The following is a 14,989-nucleotide window of genomic DNA, read 5'->3' on the forward strand; positions in this document are numbered from 1 at the left end:
AACTCTCAAATAATGAAATGTGTGCATTCAGATACCAAAACGTGGCAGCTAGTCCACTATTTATGAAAAAGGTGGCTATTGGGAGAGCCCAATCATAACTAACGTTGAGAAGCCAAATGTTATAAACACACCTGCAATGAAATCCTGCAATGCATTGTTAGTGTTAAATACCGGCATACCCGTGAAGATTCGGTTGTAAAATAGGTCTTCAGCAACCTATACTTGTCGTAAAAGGCGACCAACGGGATCGTGTGGTCAGGCTCGCTGACTTGGTTGATGTATGTCATCGATCCCAATTGCGTGGATTGATGCTCATAAAATCAATCACTGGATTGTCTGGTCCAGACTCAACTATTTACAGACCGCTGTCATACAGCTGGAATATTGCTGAGTGCGGCGTTAAACAACAACAACAACAACAACAACAACAACCAACCAACCAACCAACCAATTAAATACCGGCAGCAGAGCGTAGTGGGTAACACTACAACAACTGTACAGTTGTGCAACATGATCAGTTTAGAGTTTATGAACGAGTGGCAATACTGGTGTACGTCATGGAAATGAGATCATCACACCTATTAGCATTCCTCTAGGCACTCATAGGTTTATCCTGATGGACGACTATTCCCGTCCACATTGAGCACACGCTTGAACTGGCCTGCAAGATCCTCTGACCCAAACAATTGAATATGTTAGGCAGGGCCTCGTTTATGGTCTCCATGTTCAGATCCTGACTCGTGAACATCTTGGTCAGGACGTTAGTGTAGGGTGGTAAAATGTCCCCAGTAGCTACTTGATCGTCTCATTTGGTCAATGCCACGACGTGTTAAGCCTCCATTCGCGCCAATGTTTGGCAGACGCATTACTAAATCTCGTACGGCCATCGTAGAATGATTGATTTGAAATGAATGTGGCGGTTTTCCCCGACCCATACGTGGACACCTTTTTGCAGGATGTTCTCAAGGCCAGTTTCGTTATGGTTCTACTTTTCAACTACTTTGGGGTATTTGAAAGGATACATTCAGTTTTCGTTACGTTAATTGTTATTGTAAGTAAGTCAGCACATTACAGGTTTTATTTGGTTCAGATATATCCATCGGCTCCACAATACAAATACTGTAAGAATCCGAATGGCAGTCGCGGTTTCATCAAGCCATGTTCTTGACAGGCTTAGACCCAGGTCGAACCTTATTATGTCACTGTGATCAGATGTGTGAACACATATCTATATGTTATCAAGGAGCACTCTCTCTTTACACTGGAAGTTAGCCTCGGATGGCCAGGCTCAACCCATCAGACATTACGTTGGTGGCATTTTTTCGATGACAAAATGAAATCATGTTTCCCTTGATTTAGGTCCGACGTCGCCTATCGGTACCGGTAAAACACGTGAGTGGGCCAAGGTCAAGGTGACAGTAAAGACGTCAATGGCTAAAGAAGAAAGCGAGATGGATGCAATGATGAAATCCAGAATGTCAAGATATTAAAAAGAAATGGTATGTGAAAGATCAATTGAATGTCAAAACGTGAGTAAGATATATCAGCGATGGTTCCTGTAGTTCAAACTGTCAAAAGTAAGGCACTTTTTATGATGGCTTGTTGATCTGTGAAGAAACGCGGCTCCAGGAAGAATATTTTAGGTTCTCACTGGATATCTCTCATTTGATGTTATTGAGTATTACAATACCAATATTACCGTATGCAGTATACAAATATGTACAACATCCAAATGTTAAGGATCGGTTACGCCGATCGCTTCACATTCATACACGTGAAGCATCGTAGACATGTTCCGCATCTATTTCTATTGCATGCGTCGCTGTATGTTGACATTGCACACGTGGCTTCTTGTCCTGGTACTTGTGACAATCCCAGTGTTCATTATAGGTATGATAATCTCCCTAATGTTCATCATGTATGTCAATATCTTTAAATGTAAATCATAGGATGTCAATCTCTTTAAATGTAATCATGTGGGTAAATATCTTTATATGTTCTTCGTATGTATGTCAGTCTCCTTAAATGTTCATCATATATACCAACATTTAAAATGTACATCGTATATGTCCCTCTCATTAAATGTATACGTATGTATGTCTCTCTCTTTAAATACATCGATCTCTTGAAGTTGAAGTTTGTCAATTATTTGAAATGTACATGATCTATATGTCCATGTCTTTAATGTGTTTAATATGTATGTCCATATCTTTAATGTGCATCGATGTATGTCTATATCTTTAAATGTACATCGTATGTAGGTTTGGGGCATTTTAGGTACATGTACGTCCATATCTTTTCTTTACGATTTCGTCACGGTTCCCAGTACGTTGTGTGGTCCGAGAGATACTTGTACACAAAGGTTGAATCGATTCCCCTTAATCCACGTTACTGCTTTGAGCAAGGTGGCTCAATTGTCTGCCTTCCGACGTTCACTCTGTATCTCTTGTGCTCGCCTGCCCGGAGAGACGTAGCCATCTTGGGGTTAGGGGCTCAGGGGGCCACATGCAGGTCTATATATGGAGGATATCACTGATAGTGTGTGGTCTTGAATCTGTAGATGATCCAAGTTTTGCTTTAACGTCTACCAGTGCGGTTGTATTGTCATGTGGAAACCTCTTAAAAATGACTTGATGTCGAAAGTTGGTCTTTACTGAAGACAGTAACATGTCCTTGAATCAGTGTGAATAAACATCTCGGCTTTCGTATTACAGTTTAGCGAAATGTCTAATATATGGCAAATACCTCTACAACTGGCAAATAGTCTCGTCAAAAAATGATTCTTAACAACAAACCCGCTATTTGTATTGATTGTGTTCCAAAGCAGACGGCTTCAAAGAAGCCAAGCGTAACATGCGTAACCTGCATCGCGTGTGAGGTGGAATTAGAGTATATATTACGTGCGTATTATCTCGTTTACTTTACGAATTTGCAATATATGATTACTGACAATTGGTTCAGTATTGGCAATGTGACGAGGGACACAAATACAAATGGGAGTTTTACAGACCTATGCAATAATGTTCAGATATCTATTAATCTGTCCATCTATTCAGACAAATGTTTATACATATGCATGTCGGCCATTATGTTAATGATGTAGTCATTCAGTAGCCGCAGCACAATCATGTCTATTGACATCTATTCAAAATGTGTTGAAACATTTAGTTTTATTTCATATGACTGACTGGATATATTAATGGATATTCTCATCGCATGACGAATTCATATATGTAAGGTTTAAAAATAAACGATTTACACACGGTGATGCGTATCTTACATTATTATGGAAATGCTATGTCATGTACTGTTCACATTTTCTCTACGTTTGCACCATAAATCTTGATAAAACACACTATGTCGACCATCAATTCATCGTCCGTGCCGATGTCGATTGGAAACTGTTGTCCTTGATGAATCCAACAACGTATGTTTGGAAGGGTAACACACATGTAAAAAAGGTACAGTTAAGGTCGTCCTGTTCAAAAGAAGAATCGAAAACCACCTGTCGTCTAAGACCTCATGAATCTTTTTGACATTCATGATGGAATCAATATGCGGTCAAGGATAAAATGATACAGGATCACGTAAACACTGATCACAATTATCACTATCTGCGCGTGGAAATCGAGGTAGGAACACATTGTTTCAAACCTCATCAACAGCAGCAGATGACAGTAGGCACGTTGAAACAATGCGATTCTGATCACGCAGTGTTTGTTCCGTTCACTTTGCTCAAAGACCATGATGGCTCTTGGGCGACAGGCAGGGTAAGTACAGTGTAACCTTGAATTGCGTAACAGGGTGATGATCATGATGTCACGCCACTCACGAGAGGATCAGTTTATTGCCTTATACGTTCGCAATAGCATGTCTAACAAGAGGCAGCCCTTCCTGACGTCCAGCAATTTGTATACCAGTCACAACTCATCGTGAACAAGATCGTTTGCAATACTGAAGACGACATCAGCCCTGATTTAGAAATGTGGTCAATGCCTTTATTCAGCAACAAGGCATAAGCCGGCGTCCGCTCCTGACTTTAGCCCTATTGTATATCTCTGGGATGAACTTGCGACAGACGTCACACAGTAGCACATGGGATCCTCCAAAGAACGTCATACGTGAGTATATAATTATGAACCTAGTGAAGAGAATGTCAAATAAAAGGGACAAACCGTATTTCCATTGTACAAGTCAGACTATATAATAAGTATTTGTTTATTAATCACTATCAATTAGAGATGAAAGTAGGTGTTTGCGAGAAGGTTAGCGTATCCTGCCCTACCGGTAGCACCTGTAACACATGCAAATGCAAGTAAATTCACGTATGGCACAAGTGAAAAAAGGAATTGCATCGGACATGATTTTGGTCACTGATGCGTCAGATGTTGAAATGTCCACATGTCTACTATAAAACGTTTTGAAATCCCTACTAAAACGTGGATCAACTACAGGGGCACGAGTCGCTATTCGGCTTGTCCCGGAATAATACGAGTTGGTCGCGAATGCTTTTCATTCAGTCTTGTGGATGCAGTCTTTATTATTACTCTGAACCTTCATGTCCAGATCTAAATATGAAACAGATAAGTCGGTCACTTTTATTTCTAGTTCAGGTTGGTAAATCAGTGGGACAATTATTGAACGATATCAGATGCTTGAATTGAACTCATTGGCCAAATTCCCAATTCCGATTCATATCATGCATACAGAAACATGATCATCAAGGAGGGGAACGTAATTGATGCCCATGGAGATGCCTACTTCTTGCCTAAATGTCCAATCCCCAAATTACACATGGATGTTACCTGCGAGGACGTTCATCTATGGGATCAGAGTGAGTGAGTTGGGTTTAACGCCGCTTTTAACCGTATTCCAGTTATATAACTACGTGTCAGTTTAATGTGGGAGGAAAGCCCGAAGTGATGCAGGTCTCAGACGTTTACCACTTCGGCGAAACCCACGAGCACGGGTATGGTGCTGACAAACCTAGAAACATCATCGGGTCGAACCGGGATTCGAACCCACAATCACAGGTTTCTGGCGTGCCCAAGGGACGCAACTCTGCACCGTGAATCGGGCGCCTTAGACGACTGGGCCACCCGTTCCCCCTATGGAATGAGAAACAGGGCTGGCTACACAACATACACTCTCTACAACGCCCTAAAATCTCGGTTCCATACTCATCTTTTGCAGATGAGGCATCTCATACACGGAGTCTCAAAGTGTAAACTAATTAAGGTAAAGGATCACCCTGAATAACTGTGATTACTACATATTTTACTGTATAATATTTTCACATTTCACAGTTCTTGTCGTGTTGCAAGGGAGCGTTATGGGTTCAAATCACGGGGTCGCCTCGATTATCTTGTCACAGGATTTCTGGTCTATCGATCACTGATTGTCTGGTTTGTTTACAGGCCGCCCTCGCATGGTAGGAGTACTGTATGGCGTCAGACAATAAACTGGTACTTTTTATGCATATTGTGTGAGTAGCGGGCGCTACCGGTAGGGCAGGGCATGCTTATCCTTTTCGCGAACATTTGGTGTCATTGATTTTCAGTGGTCCGTTCATGTGATTTTCACGCCAAATGGAATCTGTTACGTCGGTTAATCTAGACTGGTTATTTTCGTGCATCGTCAATTCAAATATATATTGTGATCCTGGTTCACTAAAGAAAACGGCTACAACCTACTTTTGCATGTTCTTCAACATACAGCTGGAATAAAACTGAAATAACCAATTTGTTCAAAGCGAAATTAAAGTACTTGCAGAGCAGATAAGGTATACTGGTCTCCTAAGGTCGCCTGAGGCGTCGAAATTCGTTTCTTAGAGTTGTGTCCCTTTAGCGTGCCAGGAAACCATGATGGTGGGTTAGAATTATTGCTCAGATCTGTCAGCACCGTACCATTGCTTGTGGTAGTTAGGTAGTAAACGTCTAAAACCTGCATCTCTACGGGCTTTAGCCTCCACCAAGCTAACACGCCATGATATAATTGAGTGAATGAGTATGGCTTTAGATCGCGTTTAGGAAATCTCAGCAATACTGCTGCGGGGGACAGCAGAAAAGAGCTTCGCGCATTGTACTCATGTGGGGAATCGAAACCGGGACTTGACGGGACCGGGCGTGACGAGAGAACACTTTAACTACAAGGCGACCCGACCGCCACTGATTTATTGAAATACATACTAACTCACCAATTAGAACACAGATAATGAATCACAATGGACGTTGTGGGCTTAATGGTGTTGTAATAGAAGATGGGATATGACCTGCTGGTCCTAGACCTCCCTTTCTTTGATCTGTGACCAGACCTGGAACCTGTCAGAGAATAAGTGTCTGATCTGTCATCGCCCAAACCGGATTTATGCCATAATGGCTACGAAAACACCTGACCCAGCCCACTGAAATAGCCGTCGGTTTGAGGATCGATACCCTTACTAGACTCCATTAGAGGTACACATTTGGACATTTCCTGGGATAAAACGATCCTGTATAATAAAGATGCTAAAAAAGTGAAAGTACATCCACGTCAAATCCATTAATTGTTCCTCAGATACGTTGCTACTTTATGTTCCGCTCCTTATGGTGGATGTGTTGTTTTTTAACCCCGCACTCACCCATATCTGGCATGGCGAAGAAACGCAACTCTCAACTGCGAATTGCAGCACATTTGACGAATCGGGCTTCCTTGCACCACCTTTTCACGATAGACCAGGATAGTTCAACTGACAATAGAAACGTCAGACCCAAGAAACCATATCTCTACAAAAGGACACTTTAAAAAGGAAGACTTTCTCGAGCGGTTAGAAGTTTCAGATACCAATGGATGGTACATAATTCCGAGTTGTGTTTCCAAGACATTTGAAAGAAGTTTAACCGACATGGAGAGCGTACACCAACTTCAGGCGACTTACCAGTGACGGTTCTTTATCACAGACTGTTGAGTCACGTTGATGTGTCACAGTGCTAGCACACCAGCGCCACTTGCACAAAGCGATCTTAGCGCCACAACTATCGTAAGTTTAAGTGTGGGAGTTACGATCATCATCGCGCTAAGATCACTTTGTGCAAGTGAGCCCTGGTCTGTGTTGGCGCGTTTTACGGTGTATTGTTTGAGTACAACAGTGTAACACAGATATCGTTTATCCCTTAATTCTGATCAGCAGCCTACTCAATACATTTGACAAATTAGTTCCAATAACAAAATAGAATGGTACACTGGATGTGTCTTAAAATAATTCTAATTTTCAGTTTTTTAAATTATTCATTCAAAAAAACCCGACAAAGCCCTTTCCATAATCATAACAAAACAAAAGTTGGCTTCATTGTATACCTTTCGTTGACTCTAACATTTAGAGTTAAAAATAACAGTATGGTACATTAATCTTATTAAAATCTTATAAATTGACGTACGTGGCACTGTAAGCATAATAAATATTGAAATCGCAGAAAACACCATTGACTTGGACGAGAAGTTTTATATGACATATGCATGTGTTCAAACCACATGTGTTTATTTCACAATTACATTCAAATTGACAAGTAAATCACTGGTAAACAAAACGTGAAAATATAGACAACACTTCATCATAATGCAGTATGAGAAAATATAGAATGTTCAAAATGTTAACGGTAAATCTTTAAAACACATCATGCAATATAAATCATATGATCTGTATCAAATCCTATTATAAATAATGGAAAGGATTTGGTGATATTCACACAAAAACCTAAAATGAAAAACTCGTCATCTACGACAAGAGCGGGAGTGAATGTCAAGTTGACTCTATCAGGGCCCCGTTCCTCAATGCGATCTTAGCGCTACGATGATTGTAAACCTATGTTAAAGTATCGGACTTACGATCATCTTAGTGCTAAGATCGCTTTGTGGAACGGGGACCTGGCCTCTGGGATCTGACCCTATTCACACTTTGAGATAATGTGTACTGTTGGTACACTTTAGTCTTTTATAACGTCCATTAATCATCGTAAATGAACTTCACGTGACCTTAAAGGGTTCTGGCTAATATTTGTTTGAAATCCTGTCTTTGATGTCCAGCCAAGTAGGTAGGTGACTTTGAAAACTAGTTTTGTTGTGAAGATGCTTACCCGTAGCTTTCCCTTTCGTATGGTGTTACGAGAAACAATCCCAATAAAGTAGAATATATACTCTAACAAAAACATGGGAATCATGGAGTATAAACGTTAATACCAAGTATTAGAACAAAGATAAGTGTTGACAACAAACATCCTACGCAAGAACGTTTATAAGTGTTAACACCAAAACTCATCCCATAGTTTGCACATGCCGCACGCTGAAGGGTGTAATTCAAAGTCAAAGGAAGTTTATTGTACAAAAGGCCTCCGGCCTATATACAAGAGATTTTACAATTCCTTATTTTGACATTTTCAAAGAAGGTCGTTTAATCTGATTGATTTTGCTTCTCATATGGTTATGGTTTACTTGATTTTATTAATTGTTAATTAATGATGAACAAGCGATGCGGCGTCTGTGGGCTCTTGGCATGCTGGAGACTGACAGGAGATAGCGCGCAGTGGCCATTACGTTCAAAGTTTCACAGGCTATGGAACAGGTACCAACAAATCCAAAATGTTGACGATTGTTCCCGTTCAGGGCGTCCCGGGTCCACAAAAGGAGCAAAGGATCGGTTGATCCGAAACCAGGCTCAACGAAGTCGAGCTCTACGTGGCAGTCGACTAGAAATCGACTACATGCTTGACGGTCACGTGCTGTCCCGCCCCTTACAAATCGTCATGTTGCCAACAGACGTCAATGGTCACATAGCGTCAATACGGGTATTCGTGGTCATATTTTCAGATAGGTCCCGATTCACTTTGCACTTCCTTGATAGGCGTGGTCGTATCTTGCGACATCGAACTGAGCGTCAAGCCAATGCTAACCTGAGACCACATGACATATTTTGCTCGGTTGTGGTGGGGGGTGGCATCAGCATGACAGGGCAACACCCACTCCATATTGTGCACGGAAGGGTCACTGGACAATACTATCGGGACAACATATTGTCACCCTTTGTTATGCCGTTTGCAAGGCGTGGGGAAGACGTTTGTCACCCAGGAGGACAGCGCCCGTGCTCACCGCGCTCAAATAGTCAATTGTCACCAGCACAACCTGCACAGAATGTCATGCCCAGCAATGAGCCAAGATTCCAGTTTGTGTTAACGTCATAGGCCGACGACCATGTTGGCTGAACGTGGTTAGGTGTCGCGAGCGGAGTGAGTGAGTTTCGTTTTACGGACACCAGAATGGGCTTTACATATTGTACCCATGTCGGGGATCGAACCCGTCTTCGGCGTGACGAGCGAACGCTTTAACCACTAGGCTTCCCGACCGCCCCAAAGAAGAGTGGGAGACCAACACGCAGTGTGCCTCGTCATGTGAACGTTTACTAGAAACAAATATCTCTTACAATTTTGGAAGTTATTTCCGATTCCCTACCGATGAGTATATGGTACATTCGACATTTCCAGAAGTGGTCATATGGTCATAGAACATTTACTTAGATCATAAATTATTTCCTCAAAGGATTCATTATTCCCTATTTTAATTGTGGTTAGATTCAAATTACCCCTTGTCTTCTTTGGAAAGACATGTCTTATGTGAATGGATTCAAAATGCCCCTTGTCTACTTCAATGGAAAGACATGCATGATATGTTCCAGTTCAATAATTAACATGGTGTATAAATACATTTTATGTAAACAAGTTACGAAAGAGTTTACAAAAGAGGACATTTAATATGCATAACATGCCCTCAAAATCAACCACTTGTTGAATGGAACGAAGCCACTTGGATCAGTTTGGGTTCAGCTTCACAATTGTCCAAAACCGACATCCCAGCGATGGCGAACGGGACGCGTCATTTTCGTGCCACAGTCGCGATAGTGTGAAAGGGCTTTGATGAACAACACACATAACAAAAGTTTCCACGATATCGACAGTGCTGCGAAATGTTCGCGAGACTGTCGCGATATGTACGACGTACATGACGGATATAGCCATAAAGCATAATAAAACTCTGTGATATGCAAATGTGTTTTTTAAAAGGTTAGTCAGTTCTGAACTTTGGAACGTAATGACACCTAATCAAATTGTCAATTTGATTATCGATTTTGAACGAAATTCCCCGGATGTTTACTTTAGTATCTGAACATACATTCTTCCCAAAACAAGTTCCTTCAATTTGATGGTTTCGCTGACCAACAACATGTAACAACACGTAACAATATTCTAAGTAACGGTACAGGCTCTACTTTCGTCTCGAAGGCATAACTGCCAGATTACGTTGTTGATAGAAACCCGACACACTTAAGTTATTTACTGGTATCTTAAACAATTACTTTACCGATTTAAACACAGGGCTATTGGGCAAGAAGGAAACCACTTCAGGAATTATAACCATCAACATAAACTTGGAGGTTTATATGTTAGACGCTACTGCATTGTGATTTGTATGTTCCAATGATATGTGACACCATGTGATGATATGTCTGGAGGTGTGTGTCGTTGTCCTCCTGGCAGTACAAATAGTTTGAAATTGAGCAAACATATGTAGGGTAATTTTGAAAAAAAACCCAGACATCCCAACCAAGACCTGGAACATCACAGTTCGCTTCAGGGTAAATAATGGTTTTATCTGAAACCTCACACACAAATATATATATTCTGTGAAGACAAGATTATCGTATATCACCTTCCAATGGATGTGGTCAACATTGTATGGCACATTGATTGATGATGTGTTGATAAAATCGACATTCCCGGCTGCTGTTTCAAATATCAAGGATCTTAGTCAGGGGATTTGCCCAAAGCAGATGAATAATTTGAATAAACTGTCAAGCTCAATAATTAACTCTAACACGCCGTCAACCAAATCTGAAGTTCGAGGTGTACAGGCCCTCGTAGACCATGTTAATTGTCTGGGATCAGGATATGCGTCGCCACAGGTCGTCATCATGTTTTTCCACTACAAACTGATCAAAGACTTCCAGGACAGGAATAACAAAAGTATTAAAAAATTCTACTAGACGTCATACGCTACACATCAAAACCACGAGAGCTTCACGTTCAAATAAAAGAAGTGTACATTGAAATGACAAGACATCTTGTGAAATTTGGTCTCAACATTTACACAAAGATTAGTATAGAAAAGGCAGGTGGCATTCGATAGAATTAAACCCTTTGATCTGATATAAGGATCTGTTTTACATATTGGATGTCTGTCTGATATCCTGAAGACTGTCATCCTCATATTGAGTGAGACCTTGCTGACACATTGAACTGGCGTCTCCGATCTTTCTAGACCCAGCAAGATGATAGGCAGGTTCTCGCACTGAATGAAGTGATGCTAATCTGTACGTGGTCATCGCACTGAATTCGGAATTCTTGCTGTATGCTTTAGACGCATATTTCTTTGATTTTGTACATACTGTTCTATAGAAAACACGCCTGAATTTGGTACTGATAAGGGAGTATAAGATGAAATTGATAGAAGCATTTATCTGTATGAGAAAGTTGGTAAAATTTGCAGCAATCTTTAGGTCGTTGCTCATTGATTTAGACAGATTGACATCAGCCAGTTCAAGGTAGGTGCTATACATCATCAGGACAGCACCAGGAATCTGACATAAAAGGAACACTAACACAACAGTTATGAGCATCTTCGTGATTTTCTGTTGCTCACCGCTGTGACGTGAGTTGGAAATGCGGTGAGGAGAGAGTGACGTCATACGGCGTCTGATTTCAACGGCTTTCACCACAGATGATATAAGAATTCCATTGAAAACGCAGAGCAACAGCAATGGTAGAAAAGTGAAAATTGTTACAAAAAACCAGTAGTATCCAATCTTGTAGCTATATGTCTTGGAAAAGTCCGTGTACTTGACCTTCGGCACAGTGACGTTATTGTGTATTTCTTTAGTCACTCTCATTTCGAAAAACTCCGGCGTCGTACAGGCAATAGCCACCAAAGCCACTAGGATGATGATGACTTTTGCCCGCTGAACTGTGCACAACGTTCTTCCCCGCATGGGATGACAGACTCCGATGTAACGTTCCACGGTAAAGGTGACGGTAAGAAACACAGACACGTTAGCAGACATGTCGCTGAGAACACGACACACACGATACCAGTGCATATATGAAAGCATGTGGCGGAATGGTTCGTAGTGTTTGAAGCTGAGAGTCAAGCTGAACACAAGATAAAGAGAATCAAAAGCGGCGAGAGCTGTCAGATAGCAGTTGGTGGAGGACTTCATGCTACGTCTTGTGAGCACCATCATGTTGAGCACGTTGCCCAGGAAGCCGAGGGCAACGACCACAGGCACACATAACTTCTGGATAATAGAGCGGGTTATTTCCAAGGCTGTCTCGTTTGCTGGATCTGTGCTTTGAAGGATGTTTGCGGTGGCGTTGGCATCATCGTAATAGTGGAACTCTTCGACGAGTGATGTGTTGAAGGGAAGATGTGTTATATCATCCATTGGTACAGAAGCTGTATGAAGCAGTTGTAATGATCAGACCAGCGCCTAGAACAGATACAGCAATTGGTAAATCTACATGAAAGATTTCGATATTCTTTCAGGTATATTGTTTTTATGATAACAAAACATGAACCATTCTAGACGGTGACAATATTTATCGTTATTCCATTCTTAAAAGGTTGATACAGTGACAAGGACATTATTTGATGCTGTAATGGTCGAAAAAGAGCAATTGAGACTAGTTTGAACAATCTAAAGAATTGCAGGACAACAGTAAATATAGACTCCATTGGATTACAAAGTAGATGCTGAAATTAATGAAAATGACAATGACAATAAAAACATCGGTGGACGCTTCATGATCGACGAATTTTAGAAAATCGTTTGTTTGTGGCTTATTTTAGATAACTAAAAATATCTAAGTTTGAAGCTTAAACAGTAAGTAATCACACAATCGTACTCTCACATAACGATAGACGGTTCACGTATGGAAATACTAACTTCTAAAAAGTGACATTGAAGCTCCATATTGTTGTTTGACTACTTACGGCGTAGATGGTTGGTATGCAAGTTTACAGCTTTAGGAAACACTGCATATCCCCGGCTGTGACAAGCTACACTGATCTGCTCACAGATGGAAATGAACAAAAGAAGAATCTGTTAGAAGAGAAACAATTGTAATATATGTAATGAAATATTCATATTTATCATAGTTCGATTGCATAAATTAACGCATACAAAGATGGCAATGGAAAATCTGCAACAGAGAATACAATAGTGAAGTAGGGCAGACTGGGGAACAGATGTTTATTCATGTGTATGTACGACGGTTAAGTCTGGCAGTCATTTTGAGGGTCAGGAATATCAACAATACTTTGATCGATGCTACCATATCCTTAATGTTGCGATGAATTGTCATTCAAATATCAAAGAAATATATTGCCTTGGGAGTCTTGGTACTTGTATTCTTAGTTCAAATCAGGACAAATATTTTATCAAACGTGTTTTGTCCCCTTTGATCGAGTTATTAGTATTCGGGTTGAAAAATAAATTCTACGTGAAATTTGTTTAACTGATTAATGTTTTTGCTTACAAAGTAATTTTCTTATATGGGAAATGAAATGGTAAATGTTGTTATATAATTAATAGCACATTACAATGATTTATTTAGATATTTTCATAGGCCACCTCACATCTAGAATCACTAATGACCTTAACTGAATATTTGAAAAACTACGTGGCTGATCGAACATATGAAATAGGTCATAAGAAGGTTGTTCAGATCTTTGATAGGCATCTGGAGTGAGTGAGTGCGTGAGCGACGGACACAGACAACAACGAAAGCGTCGTTTTTTTCGTACATGGACATTGGACGAAAAACGACTTCTTTGAACGCTTTGATGCTTGTTATTTCATATCGTAATGTACTGCGAGAGAACGATGTAATCAAACTCCAACCCTTTTACGCATGCGGATTATTTAATGCCTTGTCCAATTTTTCCGGTCTGTGCGTGCGCGATTTCGCGGATTGATTACTAGATTTAGTATCATCACTAGTTGATAGTAATTCATAAACACATGCTCATAGTATGGTCGGAATCGTACAGTCGACTCTGGTTTTGGAAACGGTTTTGTCGCTTTTATTTACAGCACGTAGGTGATCTAACACTGCTGTAAGCTGTAATGAGCATTTCTCATTAACTGACACAATGATAACGGTGAAAATGTCAGTCTAAGTAATTGGGAATGTTCACAGCTCAGGAACGACTATAAGAAACGAACATAGAAAATGGATTCTAACTTCCGTAGACCTTGGTGTATATTGCCAGAGCATATATACAGATATTGGTTTTTGATACTTTTGGGAATTACGTTTATGATAATGTTAAGGCTCTTCTGCCCTCTGTTTGTCATGTAACCTGAGTATATTGACTCAGGATTCCCCTTTCTCATTTGAACGTTGATCTTACCTTCTACCTTAAACAGTGATCTGCGTAATATTATAATGTACTCGACTATGGTCTGTTATTGTAAGCAGATTACTTGTCACATTCCGAGCTGATGGTGTCTATTCTATAGATATCTATAGGCTACCACCCACACCGATCCAAACAGGGAGCTGAGTGGGTATTGTATGCTATATAGTCATTTGGCAGTGTACAAGAATGATGACATGCATCAACCCAACAGCGAGCCTGATCACCCGATCCCGTTAGTCGCCTCTTACAACAAGCATAGTCGCCTTTTACGGCATTGTAACAAATAGTTTGACAAAACAACCAAGATTTTTGCTAACACGAGACAGAGCAACACGTCCTTCAAGAGAGGTGGTGTAACAACTCAGTCAATATTGGGTGGGGCCATTGGGATGACAGCGCATCAAAGACACCAACTGATGGAAAACAGTCTGGGGCATGTTTGTTCTAAACGTCATCCAGAGATTGTCCCAACTGAGCTAACGTTACC

The 14,989-nt window shown here is 40.7% G+C and overlaps 2 protein-coding genes across 4 annotated transcripts in view; one reads left to right on the forward strand and one right to left on the reverse strand.

The window, feature by feature from the left end:
• The window catches only part of LOC139472487 (unconventional myosin-Id-like), a 260,458-nt gene that overhangs the window by 78,442 nt on the left and 167,027 nt on the right, over window positions 1–14,989 (forward strand). For 2 of the 3 annotated variants that reach the window (XR_011653888.1, XR_011653889.1), the window contains one exon: window positions 1,360–2,329. Coding sequence is in view for 1 of the 3 variants with exons in the window: in XM_071254970.1 (XP_071111071.1) it covers window positions 1,360–1,490 (131 nt within the window). In the remaining 2 variants the exon portion in view is untranslated. Of the gene's footprint in view, window positions 1–1,359; window positions 2,843–14,989 lie in introns of those variants that run through there. The other variant, XM_071254970.1, reaches the window with a different exon arrangement.
• On the reverse strand, window positions 11,083–13,141 carry LOC139459733 (FMRFamide receptor-like). Its single transcript, XM_071241387.1, has 2 exons — window positions 13,072–13,141; window positions 11,083–12,568 (listed from the first exon to the last, which is right to left on the reverse strand). The coding sequence occupies exon 2, from the start codon at window positions 12,521–12,523 to the stop codon at window positions 11,246–11,248; it is 1,278 nt and encodes a 425-aa protein (XP_071097488.1). The 5' UTR covers window positions 12,524–12,568; window positions 13,072–13,141; the 3' UTR covers window positions 11,083–11,245.

The sequence above is a fragment of the Haliotis cracherodii genome, unplaced genomic scaffold (assembly GCF_022045235.1).
Source record: "Haliotis cracherodii isolate W230 unplaced genomic scaffold, xgHalCrac1.p SCAF_1, whole genome shotgun sequence".
Lineage (NCBI taxonomy): Eukaryota > Metazoa > Mollusca > Gastropoda > Lepetellida > Haliotidae > Haliotis > Haliotis cracherodii.